The 19010-nt window shown below is 39.9% G+C and overlaps 2 protein-coding genes across 3 annotated transcripts; one reads left to right on the forward strand and one right to left on the reverse strand.

Moving 5' to 3' along the window:
- The first annotated feature begins 775 nt into the window (after nucleotides 1-775).
- LOC115689603 (uncharacterized) lies at nucleotides 776-4770 on the forward strand. 2 transcript variants are annotated; one of them, XM_056307206.1, is made up of 9 exons: nucleotides 776-943; nucleotides 1122-1307; nucleotides 2102-2231; nucleotides 2348-2428; nucleotides 2535-2725; nucleotides 3759-3854; nucleotides 3957-4050; nucleotides 4250-4365; nucleotides 4466-4770. In XM_056307206.1, the coding sequence occupies exons 1-9, from the start codon at nucleotides 839-841 to the stop codon at nucleotides 4520-4522; spliced, it is 1056 nt and encodes a 351-aa protein (XP_056163181.1). In that variant the 5' UTR covers nucleotides 776-838; the 3' UTR covers nucleotides 4523-4770. The 2 variants fall into 2 exon arrangements, with proteins under 2 accessions (XP_056163181.1, XP_030471564.1); XM_030615704.2 differs by having other exon boundaries at nucleotides 778-943; nucleotides 4246-4365.
- Nucleotides 4771-5776: 1006 nt separating this feature from the next.
- Nucleotides 5777-16997, reverse strand: LOC115689602 (uncharacterized). Its single transcript, XM_056307205.1, has 17 exons — nucleotides 16722-16997; nucleotides 15888-16077; nucleotides 14864-15169; nucleotides 14694-14783; nucleotides 13700-14161; nucleotides 13441-13548; nucleotides 12212-12342; nucleotides 11997-12129; nucleotides 10934-11282; nucleotides 10329-10835; nucleotides 10050-10228; nucleotides 9819-9977; nucleotides 9471-9545; nucleotides 8524-8650; nucleotides 7119-7309; nucleotides 6625-6840; nucleotides 5777-6487 (listed from the first exon to the last, which is right to left on the reverse strand). Exons 1-17 carry the CDS (start codon nucleotides 16922-16924, stop codon nucleotides 5837-5839), a joined length of 4077 nt encoding a protein of 1358 aa, XP_056163180.1. The 5' UTR covers nucleotides 16925-16997; the 3' UTR covers nucleotides 5777-5836.
- Between the last annotated feature and the right edge of the window lie 2013 nt (nucleotides 16998-19010).

The raw sequence follows: 19010 nt of genomic DNA on the forward strand, positions 1-19010 counted from the left end.
GCATGATGGCGTGCTCTAGACATGCCGGATGTTCCCTCCACGAAGCTCCCCCAAATGTTCCAAAAGAAATGAGACTTTGATTGTCTCACTCAATTTCACGAGGATACAATCGAGTAATTATCCTCCTTAATCCAACTTGGAGGCTTAATTTGGAGATTAATTGCGTTTGTGCTGCTAAACTATTTTAATGCTTCAGCTTAATCAAAATAATAGGTTCGTAGTCGCATGTAGGGCTAAAACGAGCTAGAAAAGTTTTATTTCATCCGATGTTGTCAATACATCATATGGTTATCCTAATTGGGGTACTTCGTGGATCCTTGGTGGCTAAGGATTATCCTCACCACGGAGCAGGAGCCGAAGCTCCGATCAGGGCCGTCCTGCTTGTCTATATGTATATATTTAGCGGATTAATAGAACTGTGTTCTTTATTTTAACGTATCAGTACCCACACGCCCATCTCCTAATTCTCCCTATATCTTTATCATTTTCGGGAGTAAGAAATACGCTTTTGATATTTTATATTCGAGGGATGTTGAGATCTACATGAAATCTCATATAGAAGCAGTTTAGCCTCTTACTCAGGAACTCCTTTCGGATGAATTTGTATGGGGGCTGAATAACACAATAAAAAGGAAATAAAGCAACTTTACTGAACGTGCCGCTAAATCCGATCTTGGTAAATTAAATATACATATTTGGTCGTGGGGAAAAGCGGCTTTTTATGAGTGTTGTTAACCGGTTTTTGGGCGCGAGTGAAGTGTTAAAACCCTAAACCCTCTCTCTCTCTCTCTCTCTCTCTCTCGTCTCCTCCTCCTCCTCCTCTTCCGACTGAGAGGCGATGGCGGAAACAACAGAGGGATCCGACGTTCCCTCCACGAAGCTGCCCCCACACCTCGAGCTTCGCAAGACTCGCGTTCTCTGTAACCTCGATGCTCCTCACAACGTACTCCTCCTCCTCTTCATCTTCTTCTCTCTCTCTCTCTTGCTGCGTCCGTATCTTCGTTCATTGATTCTCTTTTCCTCGTCAGTAATCGAATCGAATTGTTAAGTTGAGGGAGGTTGGTTTTGCTCCGCATCTTTCTGCTTATTAATTTTCTAGAGATGCTGCTGCTGCTGTGTAGACAGATACTATCCAATACTCTGGAGCTTACGCGTCTCTCGGCGTCGATAATAGCTTGAGGTTGGATGACTTCTGCAACAACTTCAGGGTCGATGTCCGCAGAATTAGCCATGACGATATGGAGTTTGATATGGTCGGCATCAATCCTTCCATTGCCAATGCATTCCGGAGGATCCTCTTGGCCGAGGTGCCCCCCCATCTTTTTTCCTTTCTTTATTTCTTTCTTCCTTCATAATTTCCCATTCCTAAAAGTCCTTGCTCTTTCTCCTTGGGTGTACTCGTTTCCCTCCCTCAGACAACTGTTTGGTAGATTCCGGGTGCTTTTGGCTCCTCTAGTTTCGATAATCGGTAACGACTTCAGAGGTCCAGTTCATATACGTGCTGTACCTGTTCATATATGTGCCGCCTAAAAAAAAAACTTTGTTTTGCAATTTTCGACCAAAAAAAAGAACAAACTTTGTTTCACTAAGGAAGGAGTAAGCCAAGGGCGATGCACTTCCGTTTATCTGTGTTTCGCTTCGAATTCGGAACGCATTCCTGTTGATTTGTGACTTTGTCTCTTTCAAGTTACTAAACCAGTACATTCACGTGTCGCTATAACTTCTATTATTTCAGTTATTAAATCTACTGTCTCTCCCGTCACTTGCCATAGGATAGACGCTTCAGCACGTTCTAAGGGATTTTCTTTTGGTGATAGTTGTGTCGCTTTATGCTCTTCACTGCTACATAGGCAAAAGTTCTTTTGCAGTTTGTTATTTTTGTTGTCGTATTAACAAATGTCTGTACTTCTTTTAGCTGTGAAGAGCCATCGACAGTCCAACTGAAAGAGAATTCTTCTGTTTTTTTTATCTTTCAAGATTTTATTGGTTCGAAGTTTGCTTTTGTTGTTTTGAACCTTAGTTTAGGTTTGTTTTGCAAGTGGCTTATCTGATTGATTGGAATTAATCGAATCTCCCGATGTGTCCATGTTTGCTCATGCAGCTTCCCACCATGGCCATTGAAAAGGTTCTTATTGCAAATAATACATCAGTGGTGCAAGATGAAGTTCTTGCTCATCGCTTGGGTCTCATTCCCATCAAGGTTGACCCAAGGCTTTTCGATTATTTATCAGGTTGGGCTTTGCATGCATGCCTGTTCAACTTCTTTGTCGTTTTGAAGAATCAATGTATGGTGGCACCTTGTGAGTTTTCTTATTGTTGATGTACCACTTTCACTTATAACCTATAGAGAATGATACACCAAATGAGAAGAACACTATAGTTTTCAAGCTCCATGTCCGCTGTGAAGAACGTGGGCAGCGTCTCACAGGTAAGTTATTTCTATCAATATTATCAATTCGTTATTTCTTGAAAGTATTTCAAATTGCTCAGTTTTCTCTCATCTCTCATTGTAATGATTTTTGGTGTATGTACAGTGACATCAAATGATTTAAAGTGGCTTCCAAAGGGGAGTGAGTTTTTGAAGACATCTGAAAGTTTGACTTCGACTTCAAAACCAGAAACCTACACTTTGTTTACTTGCAGTCAGGACTCCAAGCCAGAATTTGCAGGCAATCCAATTAGCGTGTATCCTGATATCATCATTGCTAAACTTGGTTTTGGCCAGGTGATGGTCTTATATATCATGTACTTGTCATAATTAGTTATCTCTTCTTACCATTGTTTAGTCTAGTAAGATACTCTTCAACAGCATTAATAAAAGCATTACATCTTGCTCTATGCATTCTGCTTCTGAGCCATAGGAGTCTGTACTAATGATGTTTTTAACTTGGAACAATTATGTGCTTGGTTTTTTTTTTTTTTTTTGGGTGGCCGGAAACGTGCTTTATGGGTTAGAAATTTATAGTTGAGAGGGGAAAGCAAGGGGATCAGTTTGAATTTGCTCTCCTAAAGAATAAGGGGGTTTTCACTGCATGTAGGAGTCTTAACTCCAGAGGGTAATGCTAAATTCCTAGCACTAGTGTGGCTAAGCATTGCTGCGGCTATGGAATGCCGTGGTGAAAATTGTTGCCCCAACTATTATGTATCAGTGTATTGCATGGCTAGAGAAATGAATTAGCAGCAAATTATCAGCAAACTCCTATGATTCTTTCACTTTCCGGTGGTTCAGCAAGAGCATCCTTGTTTCTGGCAGTCATCCCATCCAAAGAAAGAGCTCTTATCAGTTCTATTTTCCTTTTCTGGTGAGAATTGAAAGGTTTATTCAACAAAGTCAATCCGGGAGCTATCTGTTTCTTCGAAAAATAGTCTGCTTTAGTTCTGATGGCAAGATGGCTCCTCGATTCATGAAACTGGAAGACCTTTTCTGTCCATGGTGCAGTGCTTGGCTTACTAGTAATTTAAAAAATATAGCTGAAGTATTGTTGAATTGTCCAATTTAGTTGATGCAATTCCTAGTTGGACAGGTGACATGACACTTTGTGATCTGAGAATGTTATGGGGAGCCCTTTATTTTTTTCGTGGTTATTTCCAGCTAATTTGATTCACTTTCTCAAATAGATGCTTTCTGCTTTTTAGAAGCTTCTTGTGCATCTTGTTCAAGGAAATATTTAAAGCAATTAAAGAGAGTGGTGATCAAACTTGTCATTGATCAACTTTTTGTAAAATCATGTAAATATTTTGAATGGTGTCATCTGCAGGAAATTGAACTGGAAGCACATGCCGTTAAGGGTGTTGGGAAAACACATGCAAAGTGGTCTCCTGTTGCCACTTGTTGGTACAGAATGCTTCCAGAGGCATGTCTCTTGCCCAACTTAATTTCTTTCGGTGTAGCAGCCTTGTACATAAGCATATATTTGTCAAACATGTTATTCAATATCTTGTTCATGCTCGTATAGGTTGTATTGATGGAAGAAATTAAGGGCAAGAAGGCTGAAGTACTTAAGCAAAAATGCCCTGCTAATGTGTTTGAGATTGAAGATCTTGCTGATGGTAAGTTGCCCTTTCTTCAGCTGCTTTGATGGGAGAAACAGTCAATGGGTCGTCCATCCCGAGAAATGCCATCTAGATGTAGTTCGCAATGATTTGGCTATATTTTGGATTTCATACTGTTTTTTAGTCAGGGTTTGATCTCTCCTGTTTTCTTTTCGTTGGATTTTCTTGAGTGATAGTTATGTTGTTGTTCAGGTAGAAAAAGAGCAACTGTTGCCAGACCACGAGCTTGCACACTTTGTCGAGAATGCATCAGAGATGGTGAAGAGTGGGAGAAGAGTGTATCCTTACGCCGAGTTAAGGATCATTTTATATGTAAGTAATAACCAATGAGGTGCATGCACACATCATTAGAGCTAAGATAGAATCCTGCAACAAGTACAGTCTTAATTAATTCTCTTTTGCCTGTTTTTAGTTACCATCGAATCGACCGGAGCATTACCTCCAGAAGTTTTGTTTACCGAGGCAGTGAAGATCTTGGAGGACAAATGTGAACGTGTCATAAGTGATCTCTCTTGATGCTCCATCATTTGGACGATTGTCAGGGCTGATGCCTTTTATGTAGAATGTTCGACGCAATGGCAACCATGAAATTCCGCACCCCCTCCCCTCCCGTCCCCTCCCCGTGCGTTTGTGTTTGCTGGGTACAAAGGCATTAATTTAGATGTCACATTTTTGCTCAAAAGTGATATCATATTGAGTTGGTTGTTTTTTTACTAATGAAGTACATATTTAGAAAATGAGCGGTAATATAACACAATCAATCACCGAGATTGTTTCCCTCTCTCTCTCTCCCCCACATTGAATATTGCGTGCTCGGCGGCTACATCATAGAAATAAAGCTCAACCTTGAGCCTAAGATTGGTTACCCGGACGAGCTCCAAGGTGCGCTTGTGGTTGATCCCTGTCTTGGCCACAGCGGGGTCTGACTTTTCTTGGGATTGATGGTGGTGATAGCCTGCCAATGTGGGTCGATCACATCAATGCCACCCACTCGTGGAGGCAGTTGGTGAAGGTGACTTCGTTGTGCTGGGCAAGTGGGTTACGGTGGATTGGAGGCCACGGCATGGCAAGGTGTTGAGATGGAACTCTGTTGTGCAGATCTGTTTCGGCATGTAGTTCACGGCTGTGAGAGAGAAGTCGCTGGTGACAGTAGCGAGTATTGGCAGCTGAGCCAAGGCAACAATGGTGAGAGGCAGCGATGGGCAATGACGGTGGCTGTGGGAGAGGTGATCGTCCGAGTTGCTCGGATGATGACCAAGAGGAGAGAGAGAGGGAGAGATATGAGTGGGAGATAATTTTACCGGGTAATGGATTATGCAAAAACCAATGAATGAGCGACACTTAGCGGGTAGCGCCCTCTGCTGCCTAGACAAAGCTAATTCAAGCCCTTTGCGTATTGAATGAGGTTCAAGGGAAAAGACGTTGTCGAGTGAGACATGTAACACTTGGCTGGGGGCTCGTTCTTTTTCTCTGCGGATATTGCTAAAGACCTTCCTTTCATCGACGAAATATGTCGTTTGAGGTTGATGTGATAGTAAGAGGTTGACGATTAGGCAACGGGGCTAAGATGACAGGGCTGGTAGAGTTCGCTCAATTGACAATTTCTCTAGGAAGCATACTAGTTGTCTGCTTGAAAGTATATCTGGAGGAACTGCTGAATCCTGCAATAGCTTTGGCATTTACGGAGAATTTGCAATACCTCACCTAGAAATATCCACCCCGGCACAAGAGAGAAAAAACCACCTTGATGCATATCAGTAAGACAGCAAAGAGTGATTCTGATCTAGCTGTACATTTGGTTGGAGAAAACGAGAGTATTTAGTTTCCTGAACATTACTCCTACAGCAGAAACATTAATCTCAAAACCGTACGTCTGCCCTCCATACTGAACATATAGGTATTCTTTTGGAGAAGAAGGCATGGGCAACACTTGATTGATCTCCGGTAACTCAGAAGTAGGCGGCAAAGGTATGTCTTTCTTCTGCACAGAGTAGTAAACGTCAGCCAGAAGAAGCCATACAAGATCAGGGTCTATGGATGCCAGTCCTCGTAAGGCATTTAGAGCAGCATCTTGAAGGCCGGCAATTCCGCTACAGGCAATGCCCACAACCAGACCAGTGACCTTCTTCAGCACTACTACCAATGCCGATGCACTCTTCTTATTTTGGGATAATTCAGAAATCATGTTAAGAACTGCTGCTTGAACTTTGAGGGTGGAAACTTCAGCCATTGGCTCGTTGGGAGATGGAACCACGCTCCTGTAAGGAAGCTGTAATGGGATCCTTTCTTTTCTGACATCGTGCTTGGTGTGAAACGGAGAGGCGGTCAGTAGTCTCCAGAAGTGGCCACCATTGGTGTGGAACCGGCGGGAGAAGAAATCTCCTCCACAGATCTGCACCGAAGAACTCACTGCAGCTAAACATCTCCTGACAACCTGACAAAAAAAGAACTCGAATGTCACCCATAAAATAGCTCTGAAAGTTGGCATGCTTTTCTTTATTTAAATCATTGTACTTCAACCATCACATGCCGTAGGGAGAGAAAAAGTAAAACTGTAAAATTAACACACACCGCTGGGTTACTGTTTTGAACACAAACTACGAAAAAAGGCCATATTTTATTCATTGCTGGAAGTAGCCTATTCTCATCTGTTTGTTGGTCAGCAGCATCCAATGAATCTTGAAGCTGATATAGCAAACATAATTCGATAAATTCTTCGATTGCTTCTTTTGCTTGAGTCTCATGCCTGTAGGCTGCTTCGACATTCGCCAAAGCCAATATCCCATCCTTCAAAAGAAACATGAGCACGCATTAGGACTCTTTGCAAAATGGTATTCTTGTAGAAAAAAATCTATCACGAGTGTGGCCTCCAAGATGGGATTTTGACCGCTCCTATTCTCATTGTTTTCAGAGACTGCTCCAGCTCCTACTTTCATTCCTACCCATAACAACTCCTATTCATACATTATTCCAACTACTAAAAAGCATTAACAATTGACTTGTCTACTGACAGACAACAGCACAATGTACAAGATAAAATGACTCAGGCATCTAGCCCAAAGTACCTCGAGGATATCCAATGCCACCAAGCACATTGGTTGCTTTGATGAGGCAAGCAAAGGGGTTGCAGTCACTAAACACGAAGCGGTAATTGATCCAATTGTTCGTCTATACCTCTTGGAACTGTTCAATTTGAATGTGATTTCCTCCAACTCTTCGTGCACACTACTATCATCAAAATGACAACCAGCTACATCTGTTTTCGTCAAGTCAAACAAGAGGGAGAAAAATTCAGAATTAGTTAGGCACCAAACTAGAAGACGACCAGCTACATCTGTTTTCGTCAAGTCAAACGAAAGGGAAAAAAATTCAGAATTAGTTAGGCACCGAAATAGGATAAATTATATTTTGGCCAAAAATAAAATAAAAATTATATACGTGGAGATGACATAAATCATGCATATCTTACATACATATAGAGCGCACAGTCAAAGAATTCTATGCAAAGTAGTAATAAGCAATTAAATTGGGTAGTATCTTTCTTAGTCATTAAACTTGGAAGTACATTTAATTTTAACTACATAATCTCATTTGCATCACGAGCTCACGAAAATCGTTCAGCTCTTGACGTTATTTCAATATTACCACTTTGTCACTGTGTCCTAACAGAAATCTCTAGATGACATCCAAATCATTGAAAAAAACACAACCCAAATGTCAAAAAAAAAAAATCCAAAAACGTCTATATCAATTGAAAGTTGACATTTGGTGCTAAGTGCATCATTAAGCTCAATAACTCTATCTCAATGTTCTTCGCTGCAAAAAGAGTAGAAAAGATGCAAAGAAAGATCAACGGCAGAGTATTGGAAATATCTGAGAGGAACAACCCTAAGAACCACATGACACTATTGGAATGACTACTTGATAAAAGGATTGATTTCAAAAACTGCCAATTGTGCAGCTCTTGCCCCTCCTGACAGCCATCTGGACAAATAGTTACATAGAAGAAACAGCTTTTGAGAGGGAAAATACGTGTCCAATCTAATCTACATGCATACTTCTCGCTTCACATCTAAAATATGATGATACAAGAACTGCAAATCGATACTTGTAATATTGTCAGCAACAAACTAACATTGCATCTAATAAAGAATGGAAAAGTTTACTCTATTCTGAAAGAAATAAATGATACCAACATGGTGGTTGAAAACAATTGACTAGGAAAAGGAACCTTTGATTCTAAACAAATTAACGATTGTGAGGAAGTACAGTGGACTGTGAGGTTCATTTAAAGCTAAGTGCAATGGGAAGCAGTAGCCTTGTGCTCCTCCAAAATTGTACCAAGATCTATAGTAGTTTTGACATAAACTACGACTCTACAAACAAGGCAATAACATACTATTACGTAAGAATTGCCTGATCAAGTGCAGTAGGACGCTCTTTCCTCGTGATGCAACATTGAAGACTGACCTGACTCTGTCCTCAATCCCTGCTCCTTTTCTGAAATTTTCACCTTCACATGCTGAAGGAAAGACTCAGCTTCATTGGGCAACAAAAATGCTTCCCGCTTCAATGATTTTGCAATCTCTGCCACAGCCTGAAGAACACAGAATATTAGATATAAATAATAAGATCATCATTCAGCTTCCTATTGAATGATTTTCAGATATGCATAATGAACAAAAGTTTGTTAAGCAATTACCATGCAATCACAATAACTATAATTCACATTTGAAGAGATAATTATCCAGAGTCTAGCATTCAAACTGACTCTAGGTCAGGGAAACTAAAATGTGTAAATTCATCTTTCCATGTCGACAGAGACAAATATTGGTTTTTTATTGCCATCAAGTCTACGACTAAAACATGCTGAAAGCATTGTACTTTAAAGAGAATTCATGGAAAATTCAGCTAAAAAGAACAGCATAGTAAAGCTCTGTAACAACTAAAACATCATTCTAAGTCCAGCATCGGTCCATCTGTTAGGGTTATTCCACATCGGTTGTGGAAGGGGCCGGTGATCAAATTATAAGTGTGATGGAAAGCCTCGCCCTTTGAGCTAGCTTTTGGGGTGAGAGAGGCCAAAGACTGCCCAACATTGGTATCGGAGCGCAGGTTACCAACAAATCTAGACTCAAGTCTAGATTGAGCAGGATGAAGTTAAGGGAAGAAGCCGATGATGCCAACTAATGAGGGAGCCAAGTAACTTTAAATTCCTAGTTCGCTCTGGTCTTTCACAACTCAATATATCTTCTTAGACATAGTTATTGCCCAGAAGTGCACATGTCTCCCTCTTTCTTTTGTGTTTCTTAAAGCCATGGAGAAGCACAGCAAGTTCCAAGTCATTGCATACTAAAAGGTGCTGATTAATGAGGCCTGAGTGGTAAAGATGCAGCTAGTATTGATATTGGATATACCTTTAGAAAGGGAATTGTCAAATCTGGATGTTGATACCTCCCAAGTATCTCAAGTTCGAGTGAAACAGACCGCATCTGTAAATTTGCAAAATTGGCAGCGAATTAGCATAGAGAGAACATTACAAGATCCTCAACTACCAGAGAAGAAATCGCTACAAGAACAGAATGTAGAAAGGCGACCAACTTATGATACAAGTACAATACTGATGAAGAGGCCTTAAAGTGAATAGTCACAAGATATGTTACAAAGGTGAACTACGCTAAACTTTGTAACAGCTATGCTTCAAAGAAAAGGTTTTTGAAAGTTAATTTGCTCTAAGTAAAACCGAATATAAAGCATAGTTATACCGGTTCTTCCAACAATGGCAACATCTTCTCAGCTACACCAATGTAAGAAAGCATAGCAGCAAGCACACTAGGCACTTGAGGGTTGAGATCCAAATGACGTAATTGCTGACATATGGAGTCTATCACATAATCTGCATTCTCCAAAACTAGTTGGCCAACCTGCAAATTACCACAACATCCTTATGAACCCTTTACTAGTATAACAAAATAAGAGTTCACATCAGCACTCACCGATAGATAGCCTGATGTTTTAGAAATGACATGCAAAACGGTATCAGCAGCTGCTCTGACATGGAAGTTTGGAGAAACAAGATTCTCAAGCAACAAATAGAGAGATGAATGCATAAAGCCGCTGAAAGCAAAATGTTTGCCAAGGCACATGTTAAAAATGCCAATCCCCTCAATAATCACCTGGTCGAGAGGAAGAGAACAAAATAATATTAATTATTTCTGCTGTATAAACATTATTTAGCTTTTACAAGCACATTTAATTTGGAAAAGCTGAACTTTCCTGACGTAACATGGCAGCATCATGGAGAAAGTGCACAGGAAAATCTTCATCTTTGCCGTCAGATTCCACATGTGAGGATTCTTGTCCAAGTGAAAAATTCCACACTTCAGGACTTACATATTCATGTAAGATTCTACCAATGCAATCGATCAGTTGACTCTCATTGCTATTCTCAAGTGTGAGATTCCATGTAGATGGACATGTGGGAGAATGACGATCATCAAGACCAGAGTTGAGCTTCTGAAGTTCATCTCGACTTAAAGTAGATTTATGGAACATCTGCTCAAACTTTTCAAAGGCCTTATCTGATAATCCAAATATCATCTCATTTAGAATACAAACTGCAGTGCTTGCCTGCCGCAGTAACTGTCCCGAACCAGTTCTATAATACCAAGACTGCCAGCTCTCTTTATTATAGTCTCTAATCCGAATCTCAGAAACCAATTTTCGCAAGTATCCAAGTGGAATATCAGCAATTGCCGACAAATGGCCTTCACATCTTGAATCTACAAACAATCATAAAGAGTGGTAACAATGGTAAGCATAGAATTGCCTGAATGATGGAGGGAAATTGCAGAAAACAATATCTGAGCATAGGAATGACCTGCCAATAAAGATAAACCTACGAGTCTAACAATTTGCGCAAGGGTCTGGTATAGTTTCTGACTACCAACATTCACAAACCAAGGGGGCATTCGTGGAAGCTCGCTACTCTTCTCAATGTTTTCTTGAAGATATCCTATTTCTTTCACCTGAGCACCTTCACGCTGAGCATCAGTAAAGGCACTCTGGTGGTCTCTGGTGAAATGAGATTGGGAATTCAACTCTGCAACAGAGCGGATGTATCCCATGGAAGATGATCTAGCCAGCACAAGCTTTTCTAGAGAACCAGCGAATACTGAATGCTGACCAAGACACATTGCAAGGACATCAAAAAACCGTGCAGCTGTTACCTATATGCATCACAGGAGAAGCAGGATTAATATCTATGATCAAGAAGCTCTACAGATGAAAATCTTGCAGTATAAATTACCCAAGGATTTTATATCCTGTCAAAATCAAAAGAATGTCAATGGAGAGGAAAGCACAACAGAGTTGTCAACTAGACTTTGATTCTTTTGATAACTTACTTAACATGTCTACGAAAGCAATGGCAATTCTAAGTCAGCTCCAACATCAGCCAGGTACAAACAGCTGTATAGGAAATAGAATCCCCTAAAAGCGTAGCATAAGTAATCACTGGCATCCAAAAGCTTAATATAGATGAAGAAAATGCAAGTAGTTGTCAAACGAATGTGAAATTACTGATAGATGATATGTGAAGGTACAAAAGGACTTTCAATGATTAAACAATGATACATGATGGTTGAGCTAAAAGCATAACTAAATCAATTAAATTTCAGAAAGGGGAGGAAAAGGAAGATGAATTCATCGCCAAAAAGGTACATACACACAAAGCTGTTAAGACTCTTATCACATAGTCACTGCTCCAGTGAGAAAAAATTGGACACAATACTGAAGGGAGAGGGCAAAGCAAACTTTTAATCATATTTCCATTATAATGGGGGTGATAAAATTAAGCATATTTAATTTCCACATCAATCTACCGGTGAGTACCAAGTAAGCTTATAATGACAATAAACTAATGAATGATATGCCGTACATACAGGAGAATGGAGTAGCCGATCCACAACAAGGCGAGGACCAGAAAAATACATGACAACAAGCAGCTGCTGAGCACTTGATAGTGCAAAAGACTCCTCATCTTCAAGCACCATTTTCGGAAGTTTCTCTATAAGCCTGCTCCAAACAAGTTTTAGTTCAACCTCTCAAGCAGAAGCAGTAAACAAAACCTATCTCGTAACCATGGTCAAGCTCAAACCTGCTTAGCATTTCAGCAATATCACGTTCTACAGTCTCTATCCTGCCGAAAGAAAATAAATATCTGAGAAATTCCTGGGCAGATGCAGAAATCTCTTCAGAATCATCAACAACCAAGACACATAGACATTCCTGCATTAGGGGAATAGCATTAACTTCAAGTCAGAGGCATAGCCATTTTAAGTTTCAATGCATAACAGAAGCCAAAAAGGTTATGATGCCAGGCAAAAGAAGCAACAGACTTAACATTTTACTCGCACAATCATTCGAAAGGAGAAATGATATTCACAGTTTGTAGATAGCATGTGGTTTGGCATGATTAAGAGAGAAAAAGAAAACTATTTTCAAAACAGACTGAACCAGCATACTCGATGAATATACGGATTAGAATTTAATTGTCAAGAACTATGAAGTCATATAAGTTATAAGAAAATAAGTGACTCCCAGAAGCATATTGACAGTGACTTTACAACCAGGCTTTTATTTTCTTAGCAAAGTAATTATGACTTGAGAAGAAGCCTTGTTATTTTTTGTCGATACCAACTTTTTCACGAATACTTTAAAAAATCAACAGAAATCTCCCCTGTAATACTGTCTTTGGAGCTTTTATTAACATCATGAATGACACTACAAATTAGGTATCTAGTATGGAATGATGGAGATGAAAGATATAGGTCTCCTTCAAGATGTTAAAAATTTAGATGTCAAAGAAGGTCACCCACTTGACACAGGCTTAATGTCAAGGAAAACTTGCAGTTAATTCCTTAGATGAAATAAAAAGTGATGTTAGGTTGAAATTCTTCAAATTACCAAAGAAAGAAAAGTGAGGATCACAACAGGAACTAATAATCCTTAATCCTGAAGAGAGCATCCTTGAACAACAAAATGAAGGTGCAGTCAACAGTTAAAGGGAAAACACGAGCACATTTAACTGTGAGACTGCAGAATCTAATTCTGAATAAGATTAACCAGAAAACTCACATGAAGATAACAAGTCAACCAATCACAGACATGGTACACTTGGCTTTAAAATGTGTTCACTTCTATAAAGCAAATGAAGCACAATGGAGGGGGCTGAGCCTCAGGGTTTTTTCACGCTCCCAGAATGGAGAAGGAGATCCATGAATTCTCACACAGCAAAAAAATAAATAAACTGCAAACCCATACAAGCATACCAATTTGCTTCAAATTATTATTTCTTCTAGGAAAAAAGAAGAGGCGACCTCTCACCAGAAGCAGCAATTTACTGTCTTTTAGTGTGTTGTTGCACTTGGTAAGAATTCCTTCTATAGCAGCAAGAAGTCCTCTTCTCAACCTTTTTGCTGGATGAACACAAATCTGAAAAAACATGTAAGAGGCTTAGCAACCAATCAAATATCAAAAAGTACAAAATAAGATCATTGAGATTATAAAGTAGCTTTAAGAAAGGCCAAGTACATTCTCATTTTCCTTGGATAATCTCATAACACATAAAATTGAAGGCACATACATGTGGAAAAGTAGTACTAAGCAGTTTATGAACATTGGCTGAAGTTTCCTCAACCCATTCTTTTGTCCGATTCACTGTCAAAGTTTGCAACCCCTTGCTAGATCCAGCATTCTTCTGCTCCTGGATTGCATCTACAGTTTTCTTACTTTCAACCTTAACATCTGATAATTCTTCATGACCTTGATCTCTGACAGGTAACCTGCGAAGTTCCTTGAGGAAGGAATCTGTCGAATTATAAATCTCTGAATTCATCTTACTATCCAAGGACATCTCCAAGCAAAGCGAGTTAGCATCATCCTCAAGAACAATCATCAGAAACTCAGCCAATCCTCTAATTGATTGATCGATCGCTTCAATATTGCCAGCAGCACCACTTGACATTGTTCTTGCGAAACCCAAAACTTTAATGAATTTACTAACAACACCAGGCAAAAAGAAAGCTAATGCATCAGAAGTGCCAACCTGTAACCAATTCCATCAAAAAAACTCTCATCAATATTTTCTTGCCACAAGAGAGATCTGAACCGGTCAGAGACAAAATTGACAAGAGCAATTTGGGGGATGAACTTGATTCATCATAAAAAGAAAAGGCACTTCTTTTGTCCACAAATTACAGGATCAATGGGAAGAAGGCATTTGCAACATCTACAATATACATAGACGTGTCATTGAACTGTTGACAAAAACCTTCAAGCAGCAAGAATTTATTCTTTGAACCACAGCGCCCTTTTATACTCTTCTCAGCTCATCAACTCTGATACTGTTGAAATTTTCTGAAAGTGAAACACCTTTACTGTCAACCGATTTTAAGGTCATAGATTATGTAGAATTCCTATATTCAGTTCTATAAGAATGTGCCATTTCATGTCAATTTTGAGTAAAGTCGTGTCAAGTTTTGGTTTCTCTAACTAAATTACTTACTTCTAGAATCATGTGCTGGTGTCATGTCAGGAATTGCCACCTCTATCTGAAACCCTATACCTTGTAGAATTACCTTAGCAACAAGAACCCGTAGTGTCAAAAAGGCTTCTATTCGAAGCTTTGCACTTCCTCGATGCCCGCGCGTTGCCTCAAAATCTGCAGCCTTTGCATAAACACCAATATTAATTCCATATGAATTTGCTTGAAGTGCAACAAGGAAGTGCCTGACAAAACTTTACATACTTCATGAAGAAGTGATAACCAGTGTCCAATAGCAGCAGATGCAGTCTGAGTCTGAAGAAATGCAAGTAAACATTCCCCTCCCAAGTTTTGTCTTGAACGTCTAACAGGGTGAGTAAGCATATCATCACCAACTAAAAGAGCAGGCAACCCCGTAATTTGTTTACATGAGCAAGAACTATCAGAGCATGGTGACAAATTCAAAAGAAGCGCCCTAAAACACTTGATAATTCCTTCGCGGAACTCTTCAGAAGCCAAAGAGGGAGAAATCAAAGCTCCATAAGTCAATTTCTTTAGTATCACAACCATCTGCAAGAAGAATGGATCATATTCCAACAAATAGAAATGGGTTAAGGAATCTGACACACAAGTATTAAGGCTTTTTGTAGTACATCTAACAATGATTTGACTTGCAGGTATCATTCAGGATGCCTATGAACTATGAAGTGGATATGCGACCTGACACCCAGCATCATCCCTAGCCCCAAATTTGGAGGTGACACACAACCAATCCATTGAAAAATCAACCTATGAGTCATAGATTTTAGGGAAGGGAAGTAATGAGCATCCCAAGGAACAAACTTATTCCCATGATGATATTCTCATAATGCCTTAGACCAAGAAATCTTAGTAATAATCATACTCATATAAACTTTTAGAGGGAAAGATCTCAAAGATGTTATCTCATCGCCTTCAAAGGCTACAGCAGTGCCTCCCTGCTACCAACAAATAGTCCTAACCTAACAACAACTACACAGCAGTGTAGCATGACCAGTTTCACTGAGTTGAGCTATAAACAAATCATTGCAATGACCATTTAGATTCTGCGAGGCTTGGAAGCACTCATTAGCACCAGCAGTGCACACTGTACGAAGAGTTTGAAGAGCATCACATGCAGGCTTATTCATCAGTTATACGGTATATAGAAGTTCGATTGTCACTAAAAATTGCCACAAAGTGCACGGGAACAAAAAGGAGATACAGAGAATAGACAATATGAAAAGGTAAAAAAGAAAAGCAGAATCACCTGATCGACAGATCCTAAGTAACATTTCTTCAGAAGTTCCTCCAAACACTGGAGCACAGCTTCTGCCACTATATCACTCACCCTATGGGGTTTATGAGATGGAACCTCATGTTCTTCGGGATCAATCTTGCGTTGGGTTCGGCCGTCAACTGCCACATCTAACAGAAGCAGCAGCGGAAACAAAGTATAACTGGATGCAAGAAAACGGTCAGGTCAAAAGAACTGCAGACCAGGCAAAGACCCATCTCCCGAGCCAGGGGAAAAGCGAGAAACGTGAGCAAGACACAACAGGCATCCGAGCTACTGTCGAAAACAGTTGGGAAACTACAGACGTTCCAGTTTCAGCCTCTTTAATCAGGTATGAAACACTTCAGCTAAATGGTACTCTTTCTATGTGTATTTTTTCCTCCTCCTTCATCATTTTGGATGAAGTATTTCCCGTGTGCATCGAAATGTCGAACAGAACGATTGCTCACATGTTCTCCACCTAATAATCATCTCATAAGCCAGCAGCTACACCCTAAATTCATCCTAATTCCTCCACAATTTTACTACTCGTCGTCGCCACGGAAATGAACAACGACAATGTGAGACGATCAGAGACAAAACTAGCAGAACGACATTATGATTCAACGAATAGCACCAGCACGAACTTCGAAGACCCGAACGACATTACTAGCTAGAGTCGACGATCGGAGACCGAACGTAAAGGCCGGGACTCGGAGACGGGATTCGCCTCGGACAAATTGCGGTACCAGAGCAAAGCGCAGCGGCATCCGCTGAAACCGAAGATAGGGTCGGGAGGAAGAGAGGGGAAGCTGGGGGGGCACGTACTCGAAGAAGGGATGGAGAGAGTCGGGGGGCGAGCGGCGGAGGAAGCGGAGGAGGGCGGAGAGAGCAGGGGAATGCTTCTTGGGGCGCTGGACCAGGTCGAGCAGGTCCAAGCAGTAAGGTTTCAGCTCCGCGAACACTCTGCTCCTCTCCTCCGCTTCTTCCTCGTCCATCAAGCAGCTGCTCGCCATGTCCATCCACTCCATTCCGATGATCGCAGGTAGACACGGAGAAACGCGGGGCTCTGTCTGGGAGGCAGAGGGACTCGCGAACGTATAGAGAAGAACCGAATGGGCAAAAGCAGAGGTGGGCAACAGGATTCGGACCGGGAACGGTCCGGACCGGACCGGACCGGATGGTTCTGGCCGTTTTTCAAGGGCACCAATCCGGAATTCCGAAAATTGAAATTAGCGATTTTTTATCCAGTTTCCAATTTTCATGTGTGGAATCGCCTATCCGCATTACTCGGACTGGACCCTCTTTTTTTTTTTAATTTCTTCCAAATTAATGCTTTTATATGGGACTATATCTTGTCTATTTCTATGCATTATGTTACTTTCTTTTATGGGAAAATGACACAAATAATCCCTAAACTTTAGCTCAATATGCAATTTGATTTCTGAACTTTTAATTTGTTCAATGTAGTCCTTGAACTTTAATCCATGGTTCAATATGGTCTCTGAACTTTTGGTACATGTTTAATCTAGTCCCTGAACTTTATAAAGATGTTCAATGTAATCTTTCCATTAATGCAAGTGCAGAGACTATATTATACATTTTCATATAGTTCAGGGACTAAATTAAACATATACCAAAAGTTCATGGATTACATTGAACAAATTGAAAGTTTAGGGACCACATTGAACATTGGGTTAAAGTTCATGGACTATATTAAACAAATTAAAAATTCAAGGATTATTTGTGTCATTATCCCTTCTTTTATCTATGAGCTCATTGTGAAGCATCGAGATCAATGTTGATTTGATTACCCTCACAATGGGCGGTATGCATCTTCTTATTATTTTTTTTTTTGTCGAATATGCATTTTCTATTAGCCCATACAAATTCACATGGATTTAACACCATTCTCATAAAGATTTCGCAATGAAGTATAGACTACATACTTAAAAAAAAAGATAGAATATGCCACTAGTTTCATTAGCCCACCCGAAAAATCTGGTCCAATTTCAGGAACAGGTGGTCTGATTCCTAGTTCCTGAGTGGAAATCAAATTGCTTGGAATCCGATCACCCCTAGTCAAAAGACGAGGATGAGGAGGGGGAAAATGGAAGAGCGGAAGATTCGATAACTATCGAATATTTTTTCGTACTAAAAATAACTAATTCTCGTGTTAATTACGAGAGAAAAAAAAAAGATTGACATGTTTTTCAATGTTTATACTATAAATTTGGGCTTCCATCGATTCCGAATGATTAGAAGATACACTCAGATGTGTTCGGACTGGGGTGGGTTTGGCTCTTAGGTAGTTCTTCTCTAATTTGCGATAAAATCAATACTTCAACATCCTCACTTCTAACACGACTAATTTTGATGAAAAATGAAATTTCTAAAAAATGAGACACGAGCTAAATATCCTGATTTTAGATTTCTACGAGTCTGTTACTGGCTAACCTTATTATTTGTACTAAAAGTATATATTAAACATTCTAAGCAAATTTCAATTAGACAATTTCAGAGTCATCAAAGCTAGGACGTTGCAATGGATCTATGAAGCAAAAAAAAAGGTCAGATTTTTTTACCCAAAAGCAAAAATTTGATTCATCGAATCATTCTGTGTGTTGCAAGGCTAATTTGTATTGTTCTTTAGGCTTTAGCTGAAGTCCATCTTCTTCCGTCGATGATGGATAAGAGGACATCGGCCCACTCGAGACTTGATATTTGGCCGTCTCAATTCAACCTAGTGACTGCTCTTTCCTTACTCTACACTTCAAGAAGGTTAATTTATATCCTAATGCGAGTATAGTTAGCAAAATCAGAGATTAAAATGTTCAACCCTCGAAATCATATTTACTACTAATAGATGCGGAAATATCGACTGAACGTAGTTGTGCCTAGTTACATGGCCCGTGCTTCACGAAACCACGTTATAAAGCATATACTTACAGATATTCATTCTCCTTTGTTATGTATTTTTTTTTTTTTTATGTTTGGTCGCACCTTTGTTATGTATTAGTCCAGTGACTTTTACATGTATATCATTGGTGATTGTTTGTCGACTTGAATGCTATTACCCTTCTCCACAAATTTACTTCACTTTTTTCCCTAGAGTTT

This window comes from Syzygium oleosum, unplaced genomic scaffold, assembly GCF_021117445.2.
Source record: "Syzygium oleosum isolate NSW1041296 unplaced genomic scaffold, Sole_v2.1 Sole_v2.51, whole genome shotgun sequence".
Classification (NCBI taxonomy): Eukaryota; Viridiplantae; Streptophyta; class Magnoliopsida; order Myrtales; family Myrtaceae; genus Syzygium; species Syzygium oleosum.